The 24,568-nt window shown below is 50.2% G+C and overlaps 1 protein-coding gene across 1 annotated transcript in view; it reads left to right on the top strand.

Moving 5' to 3' along the window:
* AP1M1 (adaptor related protein complex 1 subunit mu 1) overlaps positions 1-23,662 on the top strand; it is a 32,120-nt gene extending 8,458 nt beyond the window's left edge. Inside the window, exons 2-12 of the mRNA XM_059696357.1 lie at positions 107-263; positions 854-921; positions 2,710-2,840; positions 3,501-3,648; positions 11,208-11,334; positions 12,201-12,343; positions 12,794-12,865; positions 13,521-13,679; positions 21,985-22,110; positions 22,680-22,755; positions 22,888-23,662. Coding sequence (XP_059552340.1) covers positions 107-263; positions 854-921; positions 2,710-2,840; positions 3,501-3,648; positions 11,208-11,334; positions 12,201-12,343; positions 12,794-12,865; positions 13,521-13,679; positions 21,985-22,110; positions 22,680-22,755; positions 22,888-22,910 — 1,230 coding nt within the window. The 3' untranslated portion in view covers positions 22,911-23,662. The remainder of the gene's footprint in view (positions 1-106; positions 264-853; positions 922-2,709; positions 2,841-3,500; positions 3,649-11,207; positions 11,335-12,200; positions 12,344-12,793; positions 12,866-13,520; positions 13,680-21,984; positions 22,111-22,679; positions 22,756-22,887) is intronic.
* Positions 23,663-24,568: the final 906 nt, after the last annotated feature.

The raw sequence follows: 24,568 nt of genomic DNA, 5'->3' as shown, positions 1-24,568 counted from the left end.
GTCTATGCTCTTTGATTGGGGGCCCCTGAGGGAGGGAAGCTGGCATTTCTCACCCCTGCCCCAGGCACTCGAATTGAGTGTCTTCCCTCCCTCCGCCCCTGCCCAGGTGCTCATCTGCCGGAACTATCGCGGTGATGTGGACATGTCGGAAGTGGAGCACTTCATGCCCATCCTGATGGAGAAGGAGGAGGAGGGGATGCTGTCGCCCATCCTGGCCCACGGGGGTGTCCGCTTCATGTGGATCAAGCACAACAACCTGTATTGTATCCCTCTGCAGGAGAGCCCCTGGGGGACTCCTTTGTGGGCATGTAAGTGTGCACATGTGTGCTCACGCATACAACTGAGCGCTGCCAGCACCTGCCCTGGCCCGGCCCAGAGTGCCCAGGCACAGCCTTCCTGCAGCTCCCTGCTGCCTGGGGTGATGAGCAGAGAGCACCCAATGACAAGGGTGATGGGTGTTAGAAGAAGAGGGGGTGTGATGGGACCGCACCCGATCTGGGGATCCAGGAAGACTTCCCTGAGGAGGTGACATTCTGGAGGAGACCTGCAGGCAGGCAAGGCATCTGCCAGCCAGAGGAGTGGTCAGGCCCAAGGAGCGCTACGCCTGAACGAAGGCTCTGCAAGGGAAAGCGGGGCTCATTCCAGGCGCGGGTGGCTGGACCGTGGGGAAGGGATGTGGTGGGAGAGACCCGAGGAGTCAGCAGGGTGCATACGTCGGGGTCTCACAGGACATCACCTTAAATGTGATGAGAAGTGAGCAGCGAGGGTAGGGTTGGGGGAGGCTCCAGGCCCCAGGATCTGCGAGGTGACGGCTTAGGCTTGTGAGTGCTCCTTAACTACAGCTGCCATGCAGTGGTCGCCACTTCCAAGAAGAATGCGTGCGTGTCCCTGGTGTTCTCTTTCCTCTATAAGGTGGTGCAGGTGAGTCGAGCCCCAGGGGCCCCAGAGGGCTGTGGGCCACCTGGTCGGTTGTGTGCCTCCCCATACCAGCCATTCCAGAGCTACAGGGGAGCTCCAGCTGCCCCCTGTATGGGATTCGTCGCCTTAGTTGTCCCCCCTCCCCTACCCACCCCCCGGTGGGGAAAGTGAACAGGAGAAGGTGGGGCTCAGGGCAGGGGTGCCCCCTGGCCCTGGGAGGAACAGGTATGCCCCCCAGCTGGCTGTGGAAGGGTAGAGGCTAGCCAGCTGAGAGTTAGGGGTTGGAGAATTGAGGTAATTGGGAGAAGGGCAGAGCCAAGCTCTGCTCGGAATCTCCTAGGGCCGTGGTCGGCAAACTGCGGCTCGCGAGCCACATGCGGCTCTTTGACCTCTTGAGTGTGGCTCTTCCTAAGCCTTAGTAGTACCCTAATTAAGTTAATAGCTACCTATATAGTTTCAGTTTAAAAAATTTGGCTCTCAAAAGGAATTTCAATCGTTGTGCTGTTGATATTTGGCTCTGTTGACTAATGAGTTTGCCGACCACTGTCCTAGGGGGCTCTCACAGTAGAGGCCCACTGAGGCCCGCCATGGAGAGAGCTGACACGCCAGGCCCAGGCTGACAGCGAGCTAGGGAGGCAGAGAGCGTGGCACATGCAAATGCCCCGGGGCAGGAGTGCATGTGATGTGGTCAGGGAGCATCAGGCAGGCCAGTGTGCCCAGGACATAGGGAGTGAGGGACAAAGTCTGGGGCTGAGGTCAGCAAAGTTGTTAGGGCTGAATCACAGTGGGGGTGTGGAGAGGCATACAGGCCTGGTGAGTTTAGATTTCATTCCAAGTGTGATGGGAGATGGTGGGAGGGCTTTAAGCGAAGACTGCTCAGGCTGATCTAAGTTAAGATGATCGATCTCTGGCTGCTGAGTAGAGGAATGTGAGGGCAGCAGGGAGCCCAGTGAGGTCACTGCAGCTTGTAGAAGAGAAGTGGAGGGGCCTGGCCGAAGCTGGGGTTTGGAGTGGAGAATGGGACCCAGGAGACCTGGGGTGGGCCCAGGAAAGCGTGTATACCTCCAGTGGTACCATATGCAGCTAGCTCCGGAGCCACTTGTGCTAAACCTTCAGGAGCAGGGGCCGGTCTGACATTGAGGGCACGCAGTCTGGGAGGGGAGAGCAAGGAGTGGGCCTTCATTAGGGGGTGGTGGTGGTGCTGTCGCAAGCAAGGCCTGGGCGTGGGGAAGTGGGAAAGAGGAAGTTCTCCATGGAGGGTCTAGCAGTTCTCTCTGCTTTGGTGTCAGTGCTAATGAAACATTCCTTCCTTGAACCTTACAACTTCCTGCTGAAACGGGGACGATGTTTCTGCCTGCACAGCTATACAGACTGGGAACTCAGGGAGGCCGGAAGAGTCCAGAAGCATCGCTTGTTCTGTCCCCAGTGGCTCTTGCCTCTCACTTGAGTCGCCTCTGACTCAGAGGCCAAGGAGACAGTTACAGTGAGGACTAAAGGGAAGCTGGGAAGGGGCCGCAGGGATGCGGATATGGGGCTTCTGACCAGGCTTCAGAGGACACCTGCAACCCCTAGTGTGGTTCCTGCCTCTCAGGTAGCCACATTGCTGCCCACATTCCCTGAGTCAAAGGTCTAGTCTGTAGTATGTTGCCAAGCCTAGAAAATGGGCAGGTGCAGCTTGTGGGTTGTTGTCTCTGGGCCTCAGGGCGTGAAAGGCAAATGGATTTGTGCAGGCCTTTCTCCCTTCCTTGTCCTTCCCTCACCCATCGGCTGCCCCCACTGCCAACATCACAGGTGTTTTCAGAGTACTTCAAGGAGCTGGAGGAGGAGAGCATCCGCGACAACTTTGTCATCATCTACGAGCTGCTGGATGAGCTCATGGACTTTGGCTACCCCCAGACCACAGACAGCAAGATTCTACAGGAGTGAGTAGGCAGAGTGGGGGTCTGGCGGGTCACAGCAGTGGGCAATTTGGGATCCTTTCCCATGCAGCAGCCCTGCATGGTATGAGCATTTTCCTGTTACTAGGTCTTTATTTTCCACCCACAAAGGTGCACTAAATGCTTGGTTGTTAGGGTGTCAGTCACCTGCCTTTGTTTGTTGCTGTCACAAAGGAGGCTGTGATAAAATATCTTCTTTTCTGGAATCCTGCTCTTCAAATAATGGCCACTGTGGATTAAGCGCTTCTTGTGAACTGTGCCCTGTGTAAGCACTTAGCATCCACTCGATTCACAGTCAGAGGCACTGTCTCCCATTGTACCAGGGAGCAATGTAACCTGCCCATGTCCCGTACCTGTTGCTCCCCAAGTGGGAATGGGGTCACCAGGTTACTTTACCAGGGGCTTAATCCCCCTCTGCAGACCAGTGGTGCTTTTCCTCACTACCGCTGTCTCCTTGGACCCCCCAAATGAACATTCAATGCTCATTGTAATGAGTTTTTTGGGCTTTTTGAAATTTACGATATTGTTGAATTAAACAGCCACAGACGAAACCAGAGCCTGCCTTTTCTGGAGCCTGTTACAGTGAGGGGCTGTTTTCAAGAATATCGGTGCTTGCCTGCCTTAACTCTGAGCGTGGTCTCACAGGTACATCACTCAGGAAGGCCACAAGCTGGAAACGGGGGCCCCGCGGCCCCCAGCCACTGTCACCAACGCTGTGTCCTGGCGGTCTGAGGGCATCAAGTACCGGAAGAACGAGGTGTTCTTGGACGTCATCGAATCTGTCAACCTCTTGGTAGGCTTCTTTCCTTTATTTTTTTAAAATGTTGTCTTCTCCATGATGGTTGTAAAAGCAACTAGACTTTTAAAATCAGTGAAACCCTGAGAAACATTTAGGTTCTGTGTGATAGGTCAGCAGGATTCAGTTGGGGCTACTCATTGCAACGTGAGCTTGTTTTATCTTCATGAGCTTTTGTTTTTACTTAGAATCAAGACATTGACATTGTTTTTAAAAAGAAGAATATATACAATTAGAAAGTGAAGGGCTCCATAATCAGAAAGCCCGCCTCACTATGTAAACATATGTTGTTTGTCTATAAAACAGCATAAGGTGTGGTTTTGCTGCAACTTGTTTTATTTTGGTGGGAGGGGTGTTGTTTTTGTTTTACTGTTTTGTAATCTTTGTTTTTTTCTTTAACTTTATTTTTAAAATACCATTAGGTAAAATTGACCTATGAATTCTAGAATGTGTGCATGTTTGTGTACGTACTCTCATTATCAGGATACCAAACAGTTCCATCACCTCCAAAACCTCCCCCTTGCTGCCCCTTGGTAGTTGCACCCTCCTCCCTGTCTCCAACCCCTGGCAACCACTGGTCCGGTCTCCATCCCTGTAGTTTTGTCTTTCTGAGATTGTCCTATGAATGGAATCCTACAGTATGTGACCTATTGAGTCTGCCTTCGTTCACTCACCATATTGCCTTGAGAGTCATCCATGTTGCTGTGTTTATCAAAAGTTTGTTTCTTCTTATGTTTATTTATTTTATATTCTGAACCACAGTATGTTTATCCATTCACCCACTGAAGGACATTGTGCTGTTCCCAGTGTTTGGCACTTGTGAAAAGCGTTGCTATAAACATTTCGTGTACTGGTTTAGATGTGGGCAGTTTTCGTTTCTCTAGGGCAAATACCAAGGAGTGGGGTTGCTGGGTCATATGGTAAGTGCATTTTAATAAGTTTAATTTTATAAGAAACTGCCAAACTGTTTTCCAGAAGTAGCCACACCATTTTGCATCCCTACCAGTAGCACAACAGAGTTCTAGTTGCTTCACATCCTTGATTAGTATTTTGTTTTTGTCGTCCTACTATGTATGTAGTGGTATCTCTTCATGGCTTTAACTTGCATTTCCCGAATGGTTAATGATGTTGAACATCTTTTTATTGCTTCTTTGTCATCCGTATAGCATCTTTGGAGAAGTGTCTCTTCGTGTCTTTTGAGCATTTTTAAACTGGGTTGTTTGTTTTCTGATTATTGAGTTTTGAAAGTTCTTTATATATTCTGGATATGATTCTTTTGTCAATATGTGATTTACAAATATTTTCTCCAAGTCTGTCACCTGTCTTTTCACTCTCTTGGCAGTATCTTTCACAGAGCAAAAGTTTTTAATTTTTAGAAAGTTCAAAAAATTGAACTTTTTTGAGTTTTAAAAATTGATTCTAAATTTTCTTCTTTATACTTTTACATTTAAATCTGTGATCAATTTTGAGTTAAATTTCACATAAGTTATGAGGTTTATATTGATTCTTTTTGCATATAGCATAGTTTTTTGTTGTTCTAATAATTTTTGAAAAGACTATCCTTTCTCTATTGAATTACTTTTGCATTTTTGTCAAAAAGCAATTGGTCATATTAATGCAAGACTATTTCTGGACTATCTATTCTGTTCCTTTGGTCTGTATATTTATCTATTCCTTTGCCAATACCACACTGTCTTGATAACTGTAACTTTATAATAGGTTTGAAAATTAGATAATGTGATTTTCCAACATCCCTGTTTTCTTTTTTTTAATTGTTTTTAACTATTCAGTTCCTTTGTATAGAATTCTAGGATCAACTTGTCTGTACCTACAAAAAATTCTGGGATTTTGATTGGTATGGTGTTAAATAACTATTTAGTTTGGGGAAGAATTGATATCTTTTTAACTAAATATATACATATATATTGATTTCAGAGAGGAAGGGAGAGGGAGAGAGAAAAACATCAATGATGAGAGAGAATCATTGATTGGCTGCCTCCTACATGCCCCATACTGGGGATCGAGCATGCAACCCAGGACCCTTCAGTCCGCAGGCTGACGCTCTATCTACTGAGCCAAACCGGCTAGGGCTGATATCTTTTTTAAAAAACTATGTTTTTGATATTTTTAGAGAGGAAGGGAGAGGGATAGAGAGATGGAAACATTGATGAGAGAGAAACATTAATTAGCTGCCTCTTGCACGCCCCCTACTGGAGTTTGAGCCCACAACTCAGGCATGTGCCCCTCACCAGAATTGAACTGGTTCATGGGTTGATGTTCAACCACTGAGCCACACTGTCCAGGCAAGGATTGGTATATTTAGCATATTAAGTCTCACAATCCATGAAATAGTATTGTTTCTCTGTATACAAGGTGGGGCAAAAGTAGGCTTACAGTTGTGAGTCTGTGAAACAGAGTTTATTCTTGTATTATTAATTATTGTATTATTTGCTATACTTACAACTGTAAACCTACTTTGCCTACCGCCACTCTTGTGTATTTAGGACATCTTTGATTTCTTTCATCAGCATTTTGTAGTTTTTACCATGTACATGCTTTGTTATTTAGGTATTTCAGTGTTTTGAAGCTATTATAAATTGTATAGTTTTGCTTTTATTTGGTAGAATTCACCATTGAAACTGAGCCTGCAGATTTCTTCTTTTAGCATATTTTTAATTACAAAGTTCAGTTCTTTTAAGTTGGTCCATTTCATCTAAGTCATTGAGTTTATATGCATAGGGTTGTTTATAGTAGTATTCCCTTATTATCTTTTTAAGTCTGCAGGGTCTCTACTCTATCCCTTCTTTTGTTCCTGATATTGGTAATTTATGTTATCTTTTTTCTTTGTCAGTCTTGTGAAAGTTTCATATATTTTATTAATGTTTACAAAGAATCAACATTGATTGTTTTCTGTATTATTTTTGTTTTCAATTTCATTGATTTCTGCTATTATCTGTAGTATTTCTTTCTCCATGATTTGGGTTGATTTTGCTCTTTCTTTTCCAGTTTCTTAAGGTAGAAACTGAAGATATTGATTTGAAACCTTCCTTTTCTAATATAAACATTTAATGCTATATATTACTCACTAAGCACTGCTTTAGCTGAATTCTACAATTGGGGATTTTCAGATTCAAATTTTCAAAATATTTTCAAATTTGACTTAGATTATTTAACAAAAACGTTTTGGTTAATTTCTAAATGTTTGCAGATTTTTCTTTTATCTTGTCATTGATTTTTAATTTTATCATTGTTTGACAATATACTTTGTATAATATCAAGTCCTTAAAGTTAAGGTTTGATTTAATGGCCCAGAATATGATCTATCTTCTCACTTTGTTCTCACCATTTCACATTCTGACATGAATATTAGACCTTCTGTTATTGTTCCATGGTTCCCCGAGGTTCTGTTCATTTTATTCCATCATTTTTTCTGTTAGTTTAGATCGGATAATTTCCATTGATCTGTCTTCAAGTTCACCGACCCTTTACTATGTTATCACCATTCTGCTATTGAGCCTATCCAACAAGTTTTTAGTTTCAGTTATTGTATTTCTTAGTTGTAAAATTTCCATTTGGTTCTTCTTCCTATCATGTTTCTTTGCTGAGATTGTCTGTTTTAACATTTATTGCAAGAGTGTTTGCAATAGCTGTTTAAAGTGTCAGATAATCACAATATCTGTACCAGTGTTGGCATCTGTTGGTTATATTTTCCATTTGAGCTGAAATTTTCATGGTTTTTTTGTATGCTGAATAATTTTAGATTATATTCTGAAATTTTTGGACATTATATTATAACTAGAGGCCCGGTGCACGAAATTTGTGCACTTGAGGGGAGAGGAGGGGGGTCCCTCAGCCCAGCCTGCAACCTCTCGCAGTTGGATATCCTTAGCAGTGCCATGGAGGTGGGAGTGGCTCCCGCCACTGCCACTGTGCTCGCCAGCTGTGAGCCCAGCTTCTGGCTGAGTGGCACTTCCCCTGTGGGAGCGCACTGACCACCTGGTGGTCAGTGCACGTCATAGCGACTGGTCGTTCTGATGTTTGGTCAATTTGCATATTAGCCTTTTATTATATAGTATATTTCTAGTTCTTGTTTAAATTATATGGAAAATATTGATATTTTTGTGTTAGCCAACAGTTGACCTGGTTCATTGTAGGCCATGGTTTCAACCCCAACTCTGTGGGGCATGAATGTCAGTTCTGTTTTCAAAGCCTACATGCCATTTGCAATTTGAGTCTCTCCCAAGAATGCATTGCCCAGTGGTCAGTCAGGGCACTTTGGTTCTCAAAGTCTTTGACATGCATGCCCATTTCTAGAGACATGAACAACTCCATGGGGTTGCTTTCCTGAACTCCTCACTCTCTGCTATCTGCCTGGTACTTTCTAGCAGCCTGGGGCTTCCCTTTTTGGTTCTGGGGCTCTCGATCCCCAAACTGTCACACTTGTCTGCACTTGAGCCTGAATCCTGGGCTTGCACCACCTCTTGGAATAGCCGCTACATTGCATTGCCTGGGGCCTGGGACATGAGAGAGCAGTGAAGTGGGGGAAATGAGGGATTTCTGTACTCCCCCTGAGTGGCAGGAAATTCCCTTGGAGGCAAAGCTAGAGGTTTCTGAGAGCTCAGTCTGCAACCGGGTGATGCTCACTTCTGCTTCCAGGTTCCTCGCACTTTCACACGGGGGAGGGTGCACTGCTCCTTGATTCCTCCTGGGACCTCCTGCTGAACTTTTCAGTCTTCCCGCATCGTTGCCAGTGCCTCATACCCAGGTTTTATAGTTGAATTTGGTGGCAGAGAAAGAATGCAAGCCAACCCCACCTCACCTGCACGCTGCCTGTCTCCTCATTGGGAATTGTCCCGTCTCTACTGTTTGGGTGGTCCATGATGGCTGGGCCAGTGGCTTACTCGGGTTTGCCCATTCTGATTATGACAGATGGTGGAGACATGAGCGTGCTCGGGCATCCTCAGGCATGCATGTTGGACATCTCCCTTACCTGGGCGTCATTTCTGGAGGTTGAGTTCCCAGACGTGGCATTCTTGAGAGAACTTCCCAAAGAGGTGCTCCTAGTGGACTTAATATGACTGTACTTGCCTTCCTTCTCTCTCTTTTTTAAAAATTTTTTTTTATTGATTTCAGAGAGGAAGGGAGAGGGAAAGAGAGAAAAACATCAGTGATGAGAGAGAATAATTGAGCTGCTGCCTCGTACTGGGGATTGAGCCACAGCCTGGGCATGTGCCCTGACCAAGAATCCAACCATGACCTCCTGGTTCATAGGTCAATGCTCAACCACTGAGCCACACCAGCCAGGCTGCCTTCTTTCTTTTTAAGCCAAGGGGCAAGATGGTAGCCTTGCTAATAACTATGTTTCCTCCTGCCTGAAGACCTTGGTCTGACATTTTGTTGAAACCAAAACATGGTCCATCTGGTTCTTGGAAGGAAAAGCAAATCCCTAGAGCACTTTATAACCATCTGCGTGGGAAAACCTGGAGAGTTCAGAGGCTTCGGGGGTATGTTTGGGGGGCTTTGCCTAAAGAACCCTGCTCCTCCCCATGCACGGAGGCAGGTATGGACACCTAGGCACGTGAGAATGCCTTATTCCTAAGTGTGTTTGCAGAGCTGGCAGCCGAGTCAATATTGGCCTCCAGATTCCGGAAATCTGGGTGGAGTGGAGTACTTAGCAGCTGATCCCTCAGCAAACATCTCTGTGCCCACCTGGAGAAGGCGCTGGCTTTGGGCCACCTGTCACACCTCAGCTGGAAAGGGCAATTTGTCGTGATTGCTGCCCAGAGGGCCAAGATTAGCCTCTGGCTTTGTGACTTTTTGTCTCCACTTCCTGGCCCTCCTTCCCAGCATTCATGACTTCCTGTGTTTAGTTACAGAAGGCCATGCAGTCTCAACTCCCCAAGGAGGAAACAGCCCCCAGAGAAGGGGACCTAGGGCAGTCACAGTCATGGGCAGCACGGAGGGCCATGGATTGAGGCAGGTGGGAGTAGCACCCAGCCAGCCTGGAAAGAGAGGACCCACATCTACCGCGCTTTCTGAGTGCCTCCTGTCCTCAGGCGCAGTCTCCCTGCTGACCCTGCAGCGAGCAGCTTGGCATAGCCCCTCCCTAGAGAGGGGATGAGACAGGCAGACAGGCTGGTGAGAGGCAGGGGAAGCGGCAGCTGCTGTGCCCTGTGAGGTCAGGGAGCTGCCTGCTGGGGCGAGGACAGGAGAGGCGGTGTGGCCAGAGTGTAGCGAGTGATGGGGGTGATGGAGCGAGAAACTCTCGGGCCTTCTGTCCTGTTTGGTGCCTTTCTCAGGGTCGGCAGCCACTCGGCACCTCAAGTCTCTGCTCCCGTCAGAGGCAAAGGCTTTCAGGTGGGCATGTGGTGCTGTTGGGACCCTCGTTAAAGACCGGACAGAATTTCCTGCTTCTCTGCAGATAGGCAGCTCGGGCCTCCGCCATGTGAGTGTGGCCGGCGCCTCTGAGGAGTGGCCCCGGTGGCCCCAGACTCGCTGTTGGTGTGCACGTGGCCTTGTGCAGAGGGACACTGGGGTGGTGGTCAGGGCTGTGGCCCCAGCACCTGCCAGCTGCTCTGTTCCTTTGGTACATGACTCCCGCCCGGTTTTTCTCAGTGTCCTTTTCTCTAAAACGGACTCAAGGAGAGTAGCTCCAGCCCTGCTTGGTTGCTCAGTGGTTAGAGCATCACCCCGCACACCAAAGGGTCGCAGGTTCAATTCCCAGTCAAGGGCATGTACCTGGGTTGTAGGTTCAATCCCTGGCTCTGGTCTGGGTGTGTGCGGGAGGCAACCATTCGATGTGGGAGGCAACCAATTGCTGTGTCTCTCTCAAATCGATGTTTCTCTCTCTCCCCCTCCCTCCCTCCACTCTAGATAGATAAATGGATAGATGATTAATAGATAGATAGACAGATAGATGATAGATAGATAGATAGATAGATAGATAATAGATAGATGAAGGAGGGTAGCTCCGGTAGCCTCGTCGCACTCTCAGATACCTCCCTGTTGGCACATGAGTTATAGGGTTGCTCATGCCATAGCCCAGCCCCACAGACTGTTGAGGGGTGCAAGAGGGGGCCTGCTGCAGGGTCACTTTTCTGTCCGTGTGAACACCGATTCCCTCTGTTATTTTGGATCCATGGTTATCAGACTTCGGGGCAGCCTGGGGGAGCAGGGAGGGTTCAAGGCTTAGGATGCTCCTCCTCTAACGAGCCCTCAGGGATGTGAGCCTGGTGGCCTCCCTGGGGCGTCGGGGCTCCTGAGAGGGCATGGTGCAGGGGAGAGCCTGAGACGGTGTGCCAGGCCCAGGCCACCAGGCTTGTCCGTGAGGGAGGAGCTCATGTGGCCCAAGGCCTCGAGGGTAAGGCCCACAAGCGTCTGCCTCACTGACCCTGACACGAAGGCTGGATGGGACGGATGAGGCTCCCCCAGCTCAGGAGACAGTGAGAAGGGCATCGAGAGTGGAGGTGGCCGGAGAGTCCTGCAGCATGGGGGGGGGGGGGGGGGACAGCAGCTGGCGAGCTGGGACCTCCCCTCACACCCACCCGTTCCCACAGGTCAGTGCCAACGGCAATGTCCTGCGCAGCGAGATCGTGGGTTCCATCAAGATGCGGGTCTTCCTCTCAGGCATGCCCGAGCTGCGCCTGGGCCTCAACGACAAGGTCCTCTTCGACAACACGGGCCGTGAGTACCAGGGCCCCGGGCTGTGCACAGCGCAGGCTCACCCGGAGCTGGGTCCTGGGCTCAGTTAGAGCTGAGGGAAGGTCACCGGGTGAGGGAACACATTGATCCCAAGCACCTGGAAATATTTTCACATCGTTTACAAGACAGCTATGAAAATTAATGAATAAATACCTAGAAATGATAGCCTACAATTAATTCTTAATAAATTAATAGGAGGGACCTGGCCTAGAAGTAGAACTCCTGGGGTGGGGCAGGGCCAGAGCAGCCTCGGGGGTCCAGATTGTTGGGGCTTTGTGTTTGCAAACTGGATCACCCACCTCCCGGCCTGCCACAGGCCCAGCAGCGGGAGCAGTGTCCCGCCTGGTCAGTTACATCCACAGCAGCAGTAGTTGGGGCCTCTCAGGCATTCGCCCATCAGGGCAGCTCCTCTCCGGGGCTGGATTTGACCCACACAGGTCTCTGTGGGGTGGGAAACCAAGGCAGGACTCCAGAACCCATGGGTCAGTGGGGCCAGAGCCCTCAGAAGCCCCAAGCCATCACCACAAACACAGCAGCTGGGTTTGTTCGTCATTCAACAAACGTCCCAAGCCGCCACCCTACCTGGTGATTGGTGTGAACCAGGCCAACCAGCCCTGCCCTCAGCATGAGTCCATGTCTGGACATGAAGGGGGGCCTCCATGTGGGTGAGGAGGATGGGGGTGGGGTGGAGAGGGTTGTCTCAGAACCAGGTCCCTTTGGTCTTCGTGGCCCAAGATGCTCTCACAGATTTGGGGCAGCTCTGCTCTCCCAGGGGTGGGCCCCAGGCGGCGGGAGCGTTGCTGAGAGTGGCCCGGAGGCCTCGGGTCCTTACGCCCCCCTCCCCTCAGGCGGCAAAAGCAAGTCGGTGGAGCTGGAGGACGTGAAGTTCCACCAGTGCGTGCGGCTCTCCCGCTTCGAGAATGACCGCACCATCTCCTTCATCCCGCCCGACGGCGAGTTCGAGCTCATGTCCTACCGTCTCAACACCCACGTGAGTGTGCCAGGCTCCTCTCCCCGGAGCCGGCTCTCAGCACTGGGCAGCAGCGCGGGGGCTCCATGGTGGGGTGGGTTGGGGGCGGGTCCTGTCTCCTTCCTGTGGTTGGGACAGTCCCTGTCCAGGATGAGTCTCCTGTCCATGAGGTGACGCTCAGTGCGGGCACGGGGACCCTGTGTTTGAAGACCCAACTGTGGGAGGGGCCAGGCTGCTTTGGCATCACTGCTCCTCCTGGGAGCCCAGCAGTGATGGTCCCTGCGTTGTCGCAGAGGCCTCGGCATCTCCCTGCGACCGGGCTCTCTGTGTTCTGGGCTTGCCCCGTGCGGCTGGGACTCCTCCTTGAGCCCAGCGGTGTGTGTCGAGCTCACACCCGGGTGGGCGATCCCTTGCCCTGGGCCCCGCCTCCCCTCTGTGAAACGGGCTATGAAACAGCCACTCTCCCGACAGGTCAAGCCCTTGATATGGATTGAGTCAGTGATTGAGAAGCATTCCCACAGCCGCATCGAGTACATGATCAAGGTGGGTGTTGGTCCTGTGGACAGAGTCAGCCTGGCGGCTGGGACAGTCCTTCCTGGTGAGGGTGCTTCTGTGTCTCTGGCCTGTCCAGGGCCCTTGGCACAAAGTTCTGACACAAGGCGGGGCCGCCATGGGGCTCAGCGACTCCCATCCTGGGGAATGAGGCCTGTGGCTGTCATCCTTGCTGCCTCCCTGTGAGCTCAGGTTCGGGAGTGGGCCGGGGGCACAGAGAGGAGACACACTGCCCAGGTGCTGGGCATGGCCATCATGTCAGTGGCCACATGTCAGGCAACCAGGAAGGCTGCTGCCTGCCAGACGGAGCACTCCTGCTTCTCAGTGAATCTGCCCAGCCCCGGCCAGCTGTGCGGACACAGACCTGGTCCCAGGAGGCCAGGGCTGGGCCAGGGAGGGGGGATGGGGAGCCCGGACGGCCAATGGAACAGGAAGGCAGAAACTGAACTTTCAAAATCAAGCATAGGGGGACTCTTGGGGTAAGAGAGGGTGTGAGTAGTGCCTAAGAATGGGCGGGGGTCAGCTTGGTGGAGGGCCCCACAGACCAGGCCAAGGGGCACATGGCCCTGTGGGATCCAGGTGCGTGGGGGCTGGGCTGTCTCCCTTTCACCTTTTACAGCCTTGACCATGTGGGCCTCCTCTTTAGGCCAAGAGCCAGTTCAAGCGGCGGTCAACAGCCAACAACGTGGAGATCCACATCCCTGTGCCCAATGATGCCGACTCGCCCAAGTTCAAGACAACGGTGGGGAGCGTCAAGTGGGTCCCTGAAAACAGCGAGATCGTGTGGTCCATCAAGTCCTTCCCAGTAAGCACTGTTCTCAGCGGGGTGCCCCCTCCAGACTTCACCCACATTCCACGTGCTCCCTGTGCCCCGCCTAGTGCTGTGGCCCGGCAGCTGTGGGATACCCCCAAACCTTGAGACAGGCCACAGGGTAGGATCCCCACCTGGAGCTTCTGGGAGGGTCAGGAGGGAGGGGAGAGCTGAAGAGCTGGCCGGGCAAGGAGGGAAAACTGGAGCCTCCGGGAAAGCAGAGGCTGGCTCAGCCTGTGGGCCCCTCACCACCTTCCTCTCCAGCATCAGTAAAATGCCCCCTCCCCCCTCCCTCCTCCCCTCCCCTACCCTTCCCTCCCTCCCTCCCTCTGACACTGTGGTGGGACCAGGTCAGCACTGCCTTGAGGCCAGAGCAGCACGGGTCTGGGAAATCCAGCTCCAGGAACAGGCAGCACTTTGTGCCCTGTGCCAGCTCTGCCTGCTGGCGCTGCTGCCTGGCTTGTGTTCAGGATTTTGAGCGCTAGAGTCTGGGTTTGCGGGGATAGCGCCTGGAGAGCCTGGTAGGCGGGTGTGTGCTCCTGCCAGTCACTGCTTTCCCACGTTCTCTGTCTGAACCTCGGTGGGGCTTGAGGACAGTCCCAGCTGAGTTAAAGAAGTTGGGCATGCAGTCAATGCTAGTGCCTTGAGTTTTTTTATGTTCGCAGTTTTCCTCAAATGTATGATATAATTACCTTACAGAAAATAGAGGGAAAGGAGAAAAAAGACTGTAATCCTGCCACCATAATGCAATTGCTGTTAGGTTTTTGGTGTGTTTCATTCTTATCTTGCTGTGTGTTTTTGTTGGACGTTGTAGAGCAGAGACAATCTGGTGTTCTTTGTCCTTGGTTCTCTCAGCCTTGTATCGGAAGCATGTCCAGGTCATTGACTGTCTTCTTGGCGGTCAGTTTGTCAGCAATAGAATATTCCATGGAGGGAGTCGTACCATCCTAGATGGTCGACTGTTTCCACTGTTTAGCATTTATGTTAAAAAACACAATGGGAGAATAAATCAGAAGATAAATCGCATGGTTCGCTCTAGGGGAGGCAGAGGACATGGCTAAGGGCTAGATGCCAATCATCGTGGACTGTACCTTGTTTGGTAGGCTGTGGTTTGTTTTAATCTAATCTTTGAAATTTTCACTTGACGTTGAAACCATTAAAGTGTTTTTCATTAGTATAAAACAAAATTAAATGAAAGATGGAAAAAAATAAAAGGTGATTCCTAAAAATCAAAAGCCAAATGAACTTACCAGTGTATCAAGTTGAAAAAACCACACAGAGATGGATTACTTCAAGTGGCGTGCCCCAGGGACGAAAAGAACTGCAAAAAACAATCTTAAATATATACTAGCACATGTGTATGTACCCTTCCCCTGTCTTATATTTCTCCATATCACCAATTCAATATACAGTTTGATTCAGGGTTGGCTTTTTTATTTTTATTTTTTTTAAATATCTTTTTAATGATTTTTAGAGAAAGAGGAAGGGAGAAAGTTAGAGAGGGAGAGAAACATAGATGAGAGAGGATCATCATGATCAGCTGCCTCCTATACGCTTCCCACTGGGATTTGAGCCTGAAACCTGGACATGTGCCCTGACCAGGAATCAAACCGGCAACCTATTGGTTCCTGGCTCAACCATTGAACCACACCAATCAGATGAGGGTTTGCTTTTTAAATTCAGTTTTTGAAATGTGAAAATCTTCATGTGGTTAAAAAGTCAAAACTATTTTTTTTTAAATGAAAAGGGAGAGAAGAAAGGTGCAGAATTCTCATTTTCATGCCTTTCCCCTAAATCTCTCTTCCCATTATGGAAAAGCATTTAACCTTCTGAAGTGTCTTTTGGTACAAAGGAACAGATATAAATGGGTATATTCCTATTCCTCCTCCTCTCTTACCTACTTCCCCCTAACCATTTAGGAGAAATGGTTATAGAAGCAGATCCTCCTTGTTCTTTTTTTTTTTTAGCTGCATAGTATTCCACTGTGTGGCATTTATTCTGTCTTTATTCAGACACCTTCCCCTCCCCACTGAAGGGCATTTAGCTGTTTCAGCCTTTAGCTTTAGGGAGACTGCTCTGAGGCTTGACCTTGGGCTTATGTCATTTTGTTTATTTGTTGGTTTAGCTTCAGCGTTGGTGCCAGAAATGAAATTGCTGGCTCAAAGGGGACATAGGTCTAAGATTTTGTTGGGCCATTTCCACTTCCCTGTGTGCTGTTCACATCCCATCAGCACCCACTCCCAAGCGCCATCAGCAGAGTTGCCGTGGAGCTTTCAGACATGTGCCCACCTGAGAGCAGACGTGCTCCTCTGTGCCATTTCTCGCTTACACGGGATGAAAGGAGGAGTCCACTCATTTGCTTCTGGAGCCTGTCCAGTGGCATCTTTCCGGGCAAGGTCTGGTCAGTGGAGGAGGGACAGTTATCTTTTCCAAATGGCTGTCCAGCATTTACTACAAGTCCATTTCGCAGTGGTTCGAAACACCATGTTGATCACAAGTCAGATTTTCAGGCAGCATTAGGTCTCCTTCTGAACACCCTCCTGCACGGAGGCCACATTTTAACTTGGGGCTGTATTCTGTGTTCACATCTGGGGGGGCCAGCCCCACACCCACCACACCCCCCCCCCCACGCCTATTGATTGTCTGTTTCCCCGCAACTCTTACTGGTTTCATTTCCTTTTAGATTTTGGAATCTGTTTGTACTAAATTTCTAAGTTAAGGGGGTAATTAACACCTTTATGAGGCTGTGTTGTCCTTTCCAGGAGCTTTGCCCCCCGGGCACCTTTGTGTCTTTTAGTAATGCTTTAGCATTTGCCTTGTGTACCTCCTCGTTGTCAGAAAGCGCTTTTATCGAAGTATAACTTGCAGAAAGGTACACAGATGAATTGTGAACAACTCCACGAGTTTTCTCAGTGACTAGATCTGTGTCTGGAGCCAGGAAAAAGCCATAGGACACTCCACGCCCTCCGAGTCTCCGGGGCTCACCGACAGTTTTGCTCATTTCTTTTTTTTCTTGTTTTTTTTTTTAAATCTTTATTGTTCAGATTATTACATTTGTTCCTCTCTTTTTTCCCCCCATAACTCCCCTCATTCCAGTTCACACCCCACCCTCCGCCCTCCCTCCCCACCCACTGTCCTCATCCATAGGTGCACGATTTCTGTCCAGTCTCTTCCCGCATCTCCCACACCCCTTTCCCCCCCAAGAATAGTCCACTCCCTTTCTATGTCCCTGATTCTATTATAATCACCAGTTCATTCTGTTCATCAGATTATTTATTCACTTGATTCTTAGATTCACTTGTTGATAGATGCATATTTGTTGTTCATAATTTGTATCTTTACCTTTCTCTTCTTCTTCCTCTTCTTAAAGGATACCTTTCAGCATTTCATATAATACTGGTTTGGTGGTGATGAACTCCTTTAGCTTTTCCTTATCTGTGAAGCTCTTTATCTGACCTTCAATTCTGAATGATAGCTTTCCTGGATAAAGTAATCTTGGTTGTAGGTTCTTGGCATTCATCACTTTGAATATTTCTTGCCACTCCCTTCTGGCCTGCAAAGTTTCTGTTGAGAAATCAGCTGACAGTCGTATGGGTATTCCCTTGTAGGTAACTGAGTTTCTTTCTCTTGCTGCTTTTAAGATTCTCTCTTTGTCTTTTGCTCTTGGCATTTTAATGATGATGTGTCTTGGTGTGGTCCTCTTTGGATTCCTTTTGTTTGGGGTTCTCTGCTCTTCCTGGACTTGTAAGTCTATTTCTTTCACCAGGTGGGGGAAGTTTTCTGTCATTATTACTTCAAATAGGTTTTCAATATCTTGGTCTCTCTCATCTTCTGGCAACCCTATAATTCTGATGTTGGTACGCTTGAAGCTGTCCCAGAGGCTCCTTACACTATCTTCGTATTTTCGGATTCTTTTTTCATTTTGCTTTTCCGGTTGGGTGTTTTTTGCTTCTTCACATTTCAAATCTTTGACTTGATTCTTGCGCTCCTCTGGTCTGCTGTTGGGAGTCTGTATAATATTCTTTATTTCAGTCAGTGTATGCTTAATTTCTAGTTGGTTCTTTATCACAACATTGAGGGTCTCATTAGATTTCTTGTAGATCTCATTAAGTTTATCGGCGGCTTCTAGACAGTTCTTGAGAGACCTTAAAAGTGTGGTTCTGAACTCTATATCCTCCATTGACAATTTTGTCCTGTTTCTTTGTCTCCGCATTTTTTTTATGCTTTCTTGGTGCACCCCCCAGTGGTCTATGTGCACAGTCTTGTTGTAGTTAAGCCTTGATTATTGTCGGTATTACTGGGGGGGATTTGACCTCCAGGCCAACTGGCTGTGAGAATCAGCTGTGTCTGCAGTGGGAAAACTTCTGTCCTCTGGGGAGGTGCTAATCTAGCCTTTGCCTGAGGCTATCTGGCAAATGCTTCTGTGCAGGGCTTGGGCGGGGTGTGTCCCAGGGGATCAACACGGCGGGCAGAGCGAGCAGTTATGGCTGCTCTCAGTCCCGTCCCCAGAGGCTCTGCCTCTCAGAGTCCCAGCAACCGCTGCAAACCTCGGAGAGAAAGCTGCCCTCGAGTTCCGACCGATGCCAGACAGTCCTGCTTCTCCCGTTTGAGTCTGGGTCCCTAGAGACTCGCCCAGAACTGGAGCTCAGAGTCTGAGACAACCGCGCCCTCAGCTGCCAGCCCACTCCGCGCGCACCTCCGCACCTTTGTATTTTCCGCACTGCGCCCTCTCTGAGTCTCGGTATGCTGTTCTCTTTCCTTCTAGTTGAAGAATTTCCCCTCAGTCAGCCTTCCTGTGGTTCTGGGTGATGTCCGTTCCATCTTTTAGTTGTATTTTTGAAGTGGTTGTGCGAGGCAGCAATCTCCGGTGTTTACCTATGCCGCCATCTTGGTTCTCTCTCACTCATTTCTTATTAAGATGATTTTTTAAAATATGTTTTTATTGATTTTTGTTTTTTTAGAGAGAGAGAGGGAGGAAGGGAGGGAGGGAGACATTGATTGGCTGCTGCTTGCATACACTCTGACTGGGAATTGAACCTGTGACCTTTTGGCGCATAAGATGACCATTGCTCAACCAACTGAGCCACACCAGCCAGGGCTCATTAAGATGATTTTGAAGCCAATGTTTTGGTAAATGGGGTCTTCTCTTCCATTCTGTCTTTAATAGGTCACTAATATTTGCATGGCAATTTTATGTCCTGGGACCTTACTGGATTTTGACTTGTGGTAGCTTTTTTTTTAAAAAAATAAATATTTTTATTAATTTCAGAGAGAGGGGGAGAGAGAGAGAGAAACATAAATGATGAGAGAGAATCCTTGATTGGCTGCCTCCTGCACACCCACTACTGGGGATGGGGCCCATGTGCCCTTGGCTGGAATTGAACCCGGGACCCTTCAGTCCGCAGGTTGACGCTCTATCTACTGAGACCAAACAGCCAGGGCGCGATAGCTTTTCTTTTGATTCTCATGGGTTTTCAGATCTCCTTTCAGGTCTTTCGCACCTAGATGTAGTTTTTCTCTCTTCTCTCCTATTCTTTTCCATCCGATGGCTTCTGGCATCTCATTGCTTCTGTCTCCGGGGCCCTTAAGTGGTGGTGGAGAGAATGGCCTCTTGCCCTCTATGGAGCCACCAGGGCTTCTCCTCCAAGTTCAATGCAGCTGGGACTGCAGACTCAGCCCAGGCTGAGTTGCTGTGGTTTTAGCACAAGTGGGCATCGCATTTAGCAGCTGCCTCGTGAGTGTCCATTTCAGTGCAGATCTGTTCATGGGTGGATCTGGAATGATATAGTATTTGTGCATCCTGATAAGCTCCACCTGAGCGTAGTATCTTTTCTTTTTAATATGCCATTGAATTCTGTTGGTTAACATTGTATTTAGGATTTTTGCATTGGTATTCATACCTGAGATTGACTTTTGTTTTTGGTATAGTCTCTATCAGGTGTCAAAGTTATACTCATTTTATACATTTTTCATCTCCCTTCTCTATGCTGCAAATCTGTTTAGCCTGGAGATTGGTCTTGAGACCGTTGGTAGGGTTTAGCTGTGTGCCTGTCTGGGTGTCTGCTACTTTATCTCTTGGAATGGAATTTGAGCCATTTAGAGTTTCTGTTGGAGTCTGTTCGGGTAAATTATATTTTTCTACAAAATTAACCAGCTTTTCAGATTTGTCTACACAAAGTTATAGAACGTGGTTCTCCCCCCCCTCTTCTCTTATGACAGTTACATTTCTTATTTTTGTATATTTGTGTCGTCTTTTCCCTTGATAAGGTTACCTAGTGGTTTATTTTTTTCGGATTTGCTTTTCAATTTGTTTTAGTATTTTCCCATTTTATAAGTCTTTCATTTTAATTCCTTAGTCTTTTTTGTTCTAATTCTAATTTTCTGAGTTAGGTATTTTAATTTGATTATTTTGTTTTTAAATTTGCATTGACATAAGTATTTGAGACACAGTTGTTCCTCTTTAGCTGTATAACTGACTTCTTTTATTTAATATCATCATTATCCAGAAATTCTGTGATCAAGTAGAGTTGGGTTGTGGTTTTTTGTTTACTTGTTTGGTTGGTTGGTTTTTTTGTTTTGTGTTTTTTTTTTAAATATATATATATATATATATATATACACATATATATATACATATACATATATATATGTATATATATATATATATATTTTATTGATTTGTTACAGAGAGGAAGGGAGAGGGATAGAGAGAAACATCGATGAGAGAGAAATATCGATCAGCAGCCTCCTGCACGCCCCCTACTGGGGATGTGCCCACAACCAAGGTACATGCCCTTGACGGGAATCGAACCTGGGACCCTTCAGTCTGCAGTCCAATGCTCTATCCACTGAGCCAAACCAGCTAGGGCAGTTGGTTGGTTTTTAATTGCCTGCTAGAAGGGCCTTTTGTTTCCCATTTCCTCCATTTCCATTTGGTACATTGAGGTCAGAGAATGTTATTCGTACTGTTTATACTTTTAGAATTTATTGAAGTGTTTGTTGTGGGCCAGTTAAGGTCAGAATTTATAAATAGCCCACCCCATGTGCACTTGAGAAGCAGGTAAGGCCTGTCGTTGGGGTGGAGAGTTTGACCTCGGCGCCCATGAGGTCTGCATTGTGCTGTGACAGCATCACTGGAAGCTCTGCTTCCCCTCACATTTCCTGCAGCATCTGCTTCGCAGGAGCCGTCCTGTCGCTTGGCTCGTAGACACCCATCAGTATTATGTCTTCCCTGTGGCTCACAGGACTGCAGCTTCCAGGACTGTGGCCTGAAATTCTTGCCCCGAACGTCTCAGATTTTTGCTCTGGTTATTGTTTCACACACAGGCTGATGGAGCAGATTTTATTATTTATTTTCTGCTGCTCTGTTGCCAAGCCCACATTATTCTCCCCTCGGTGTCCCAGAGTCATCAGCACACGACACCGAGTCAGGCAGAGCACAGTCGCTGCTCTCCAGCTGGCCCTAACGGCCATGACTGGAGAGCGACCACTCCATCCCGGGGAGGGAGGCGTGAGCCAGGCGCTGGGAGCCCTGGCTCTGTCTGAGGTGGAAGGGCAGCCCCTCCTCTGGGGCAGAAGCCGCCCTGGTCGGCAGCCGCTCCTGCTGCCAGAGCCCTGGGGACCCAAGGTGGTGACCCACATGTGACAAGACCTGTGCTCCTCCCTGCTCCCCACTGCTCTGGTTGACACGCACGGGGAGCTTCGACAGCCCATACTCCTCTCACCGAGACCCCTTGCTCCTCTCGCCAGGACTCAGGTCCAGTCATGCCTGGCCCTGCTCCGAGCCCTGCCCCTGGTGTCACTGCTCAGCCTGAGGCCGGAGCCGCCACCCTTGGGGAGCAGCTCCTCAGGCAGCCCCCGCCGCGGCCTCTTAACGTTTGTCACCTCCCTGTCTGCGTTCCTCCCTTTGACAGTCCCCTCCTCCACGCATCCCCCTGACCCTGGGCAGGGGCTGTTCACTGGACTCTCGTCCCCGGTAGCCTGCGCCTGCACTCTCCTCTCTTCCTCCTTCCCACGCCCGTTGGTCTCATCTGCCGTGAAGCAATTAGTCTTCTCTCCCTGGGAGCCCGTGAAACTTCATCCTGATCCTTAGAATTCAACCATCGTGCCCACCATGGCCTCCAGTCTTCCCAGTGGGGCTGGGGGCAGTCCTGGAGGACAAGTGTACATGTGTTCGAGGAGCTGGGGTGTCAGGTGTCCGCTGGCCACACTGGGAGGGCCCGGTGGCCAGGCCAGCAGCCTGTGTGCTCCACCTAGGCGGGGCCTCAGCCTCACCATCCCCACCCGTCTGCTTTCCCAGGGCGGCAAGGAGTACCTGATGCGGGCCCACTTTGGCCTGCCCAGTGTGGAGGCTGAGGACAAGGAGGGCAAGCCCCCGATCAGCGTCAAGTTCGAGATCCCCTACTTCACTACCTCGGGCATCCAGGTACGTGCCAGGGCTGCCAGGCCCAGAGCAGACGGGGACAACAGAGACCCAGAGTCCACTCAGGCCCAGAGGACTGCAAGTGGCACACAGCATCACAGCAGCTTAGAAAGGGTCCCCATCAGGTTGCCACAGCTCTGCTCCTCCACGGGCAGCCCGGCCCCCACAGAAAGAGGCCTGTACTTGTCTCCTCGGCCCTGCCCTGTGCTCTGCTCCAAGTCCAGGGGTGCATTTGGTCCCCAGAGCTGGAGTTTGAGCCTCTAGTGTCCAGACTTGTCCCCGTGGGGCCCATCTTCCTGGGCACCTCCATGGGAAACCTTTGAGGGGAGGAGAACCCTGGACCCTCTCCAGGAAGCTCTAGAACCTCTCTTGTGCACACACATCCGGGCTCTTTGCCGCGTCTGCTAGAAGCACAACCTCAGTGCGTTGCAGACAGACCAGTGCCCTTCACCTCTCCTCTCACCTCTGTTCACTCACTCATCACAACCTCCCCCGCCCAGCCCGGGGGGGATGGTTAAGGGGTCACCAGCAGAGGGCGGCACGACACGCTCAGGGCCCTCCCTGTGCCCCAGGTGCGCTACCTGAAGATCATTGAGAAGAGCGGTTACCAGGCCTTGCCGTGGGTCCGTTATATCACTCAGAATGGAGGTATGTGCAGCCCACTGTGGGGGGGCGGGGAGTGGGGGTGCCGGCTGAGAGGGTCCCTAGTGGCCGAGCAGCTGCCTCCAGGGTGGCTGCCCCTAGGGTGGCACTCATGGACACCTCCCTCCCGTCTCCTAGATTACCAGCTCCGGACCCAGTGAGGGGTCATTCCCCCAGCCCTGGTGCAGGGGCTCCTGGGGAAGCGCTGGAAGGCCTGCCAAGCCCGCTGGAAGGAGGACACTCCGACGCCGGCCACCATCCCGGCTCTGCCGGGAGACCCCTCCTTCTCCGGACATACCTGCTCTGCCGGCTCCACACTTGTCTCCAAAGCCCCTTCTCCCAGAAGAGGCTCGTCTTCCGGATGTCCTGTCTCTTTGCCGAGCCCTTCCTGGGGAGGGAAGCAGTCTTCGCCCAGAGGCCACGCGCAGCCTCGGGGCTGAGTCCCGGCACTGAGAACACGAGGAACTCGCCGGCTCCTGGCGGCACGGTTCTGCCTTCTTGCCGTTCTGTTGGCCCGTGTTTGATGAGTGTCTCTGGGGTTTTGTCTTCTTCCTCGTTGCTGTTTACGTAACTCTGGCTGTCTGCTCCTGCTCCTCGTCCTGAAGCACTCAGGCAGCACTTAGTGGGGACAGGAGCCTCCCCGGCCTCCTTCCTCAGTGCGCATCCTCCACTGGGGCCAGAACCCCAGCACTTTGGGCCCTTGGGGCTCCTGGCCTGGACCCACAGGCTTCGATGAGGTGCCTCTCCAGGGCCAGCTGTGCCACACAGGGCGTCACTCAGCCACATCAGTGTTTGTCCCACCTGGAGGTGGTGCAGTGAGGGCCCTGACTCAGGGCACAGGTCATCATGTCTGTGCTTGGTCACCCCTCCCGTCTGTGTTTGTGTCATAATTAGATTAAATTTCATTAATTAACCCTGTGTCTGCCTTCCCTCAAATGCACTGTGGTGCAGATGCCGCCCGGGTCTTCAGGGGCAGGTGCAGGGTTCATGTCAACCTGTGTGTGGCCTTGCGTGTGTCACCAGCTCCCGGCGCCTCCGCCCCGCCCCCAGTGAAGGAGGGACTGGGCGGTCAGTGGGCAGCAGAGCCATTGCCCTGGACCACCTGAGGGCACACAGGCAAATCCTTTCCTCTCATCCAAGGTGGTGGTGATGACCCCCAACCCTCAGACTGCCAACAGCTTGCCCCCATCTCTCCTCGGCCTGATGCCCTTTCTCAGTGTCGTCTTATCCCAGCAGCATCAGTGTCCCCTGGGAGCTCACTAGACATGCAGATTCATGGGTCCACCCTGAGCTGCCCAGGTAGCATCTGGGAGAGGGCCCAGGAGACAGGAACAGACTGCAGGTGATTTGTATTTGCACTGGAGTTTGAGAACTAATGCCCGTTCATAGAGAGGATTGTGGCTGCCTGGTCCACAGAGGGAACCGTGGCAGGTGCATGGGCAGCAAGTGCCTCGTCCTCCCACCGCAGGCCCCTGCCCTCATGCTCACTGCTGCTCTAACACTGATGGCCTCCCCCCCACCCCCACCGATTTCAAGGGCTGTGCTTTCTCCTGCCATACCACCCAGCTCCCCTTGCAGGTCTCCTGGACATCGGCCCGAGTGCAAACGTAGCATCCCACCCACTTGGAGTAAAGAACACTGCTCCGGCCCAGGGCTCAGGCCACAGCACTCTGAGCACCATGGTGCCTGCCCTTCACTGCCCATACCCACATCCACAGCAAGCCAGAGGGCCTGGTCTGATTCCATTTTCCATTCTCACTGCCATTCCTGGAGGCCAAGCCCCAGCCTCTAGCCCCCCAGAGGGACAGAGTGGCCCACA

This window comes from Myotis daubentonii, chromosome 5 (genome assembly GCF_963259705.1).
Source record: "Myotis daubentonii chromosome 5, mMyoDau2.1, whole genome shotgun sequence".
Taxonomy (NCBI): domain Eukaryota; kingdom Metazoa; phylum Chordata; class Mammalia; order Chiroptera; family Vespertilionidae; genus Myotis; species Myotis daubentonii.
Note: the sequence above shows the minus strand (reverse complement) of the source record. Positions and strands in the feature narration are given on the sequence as shown.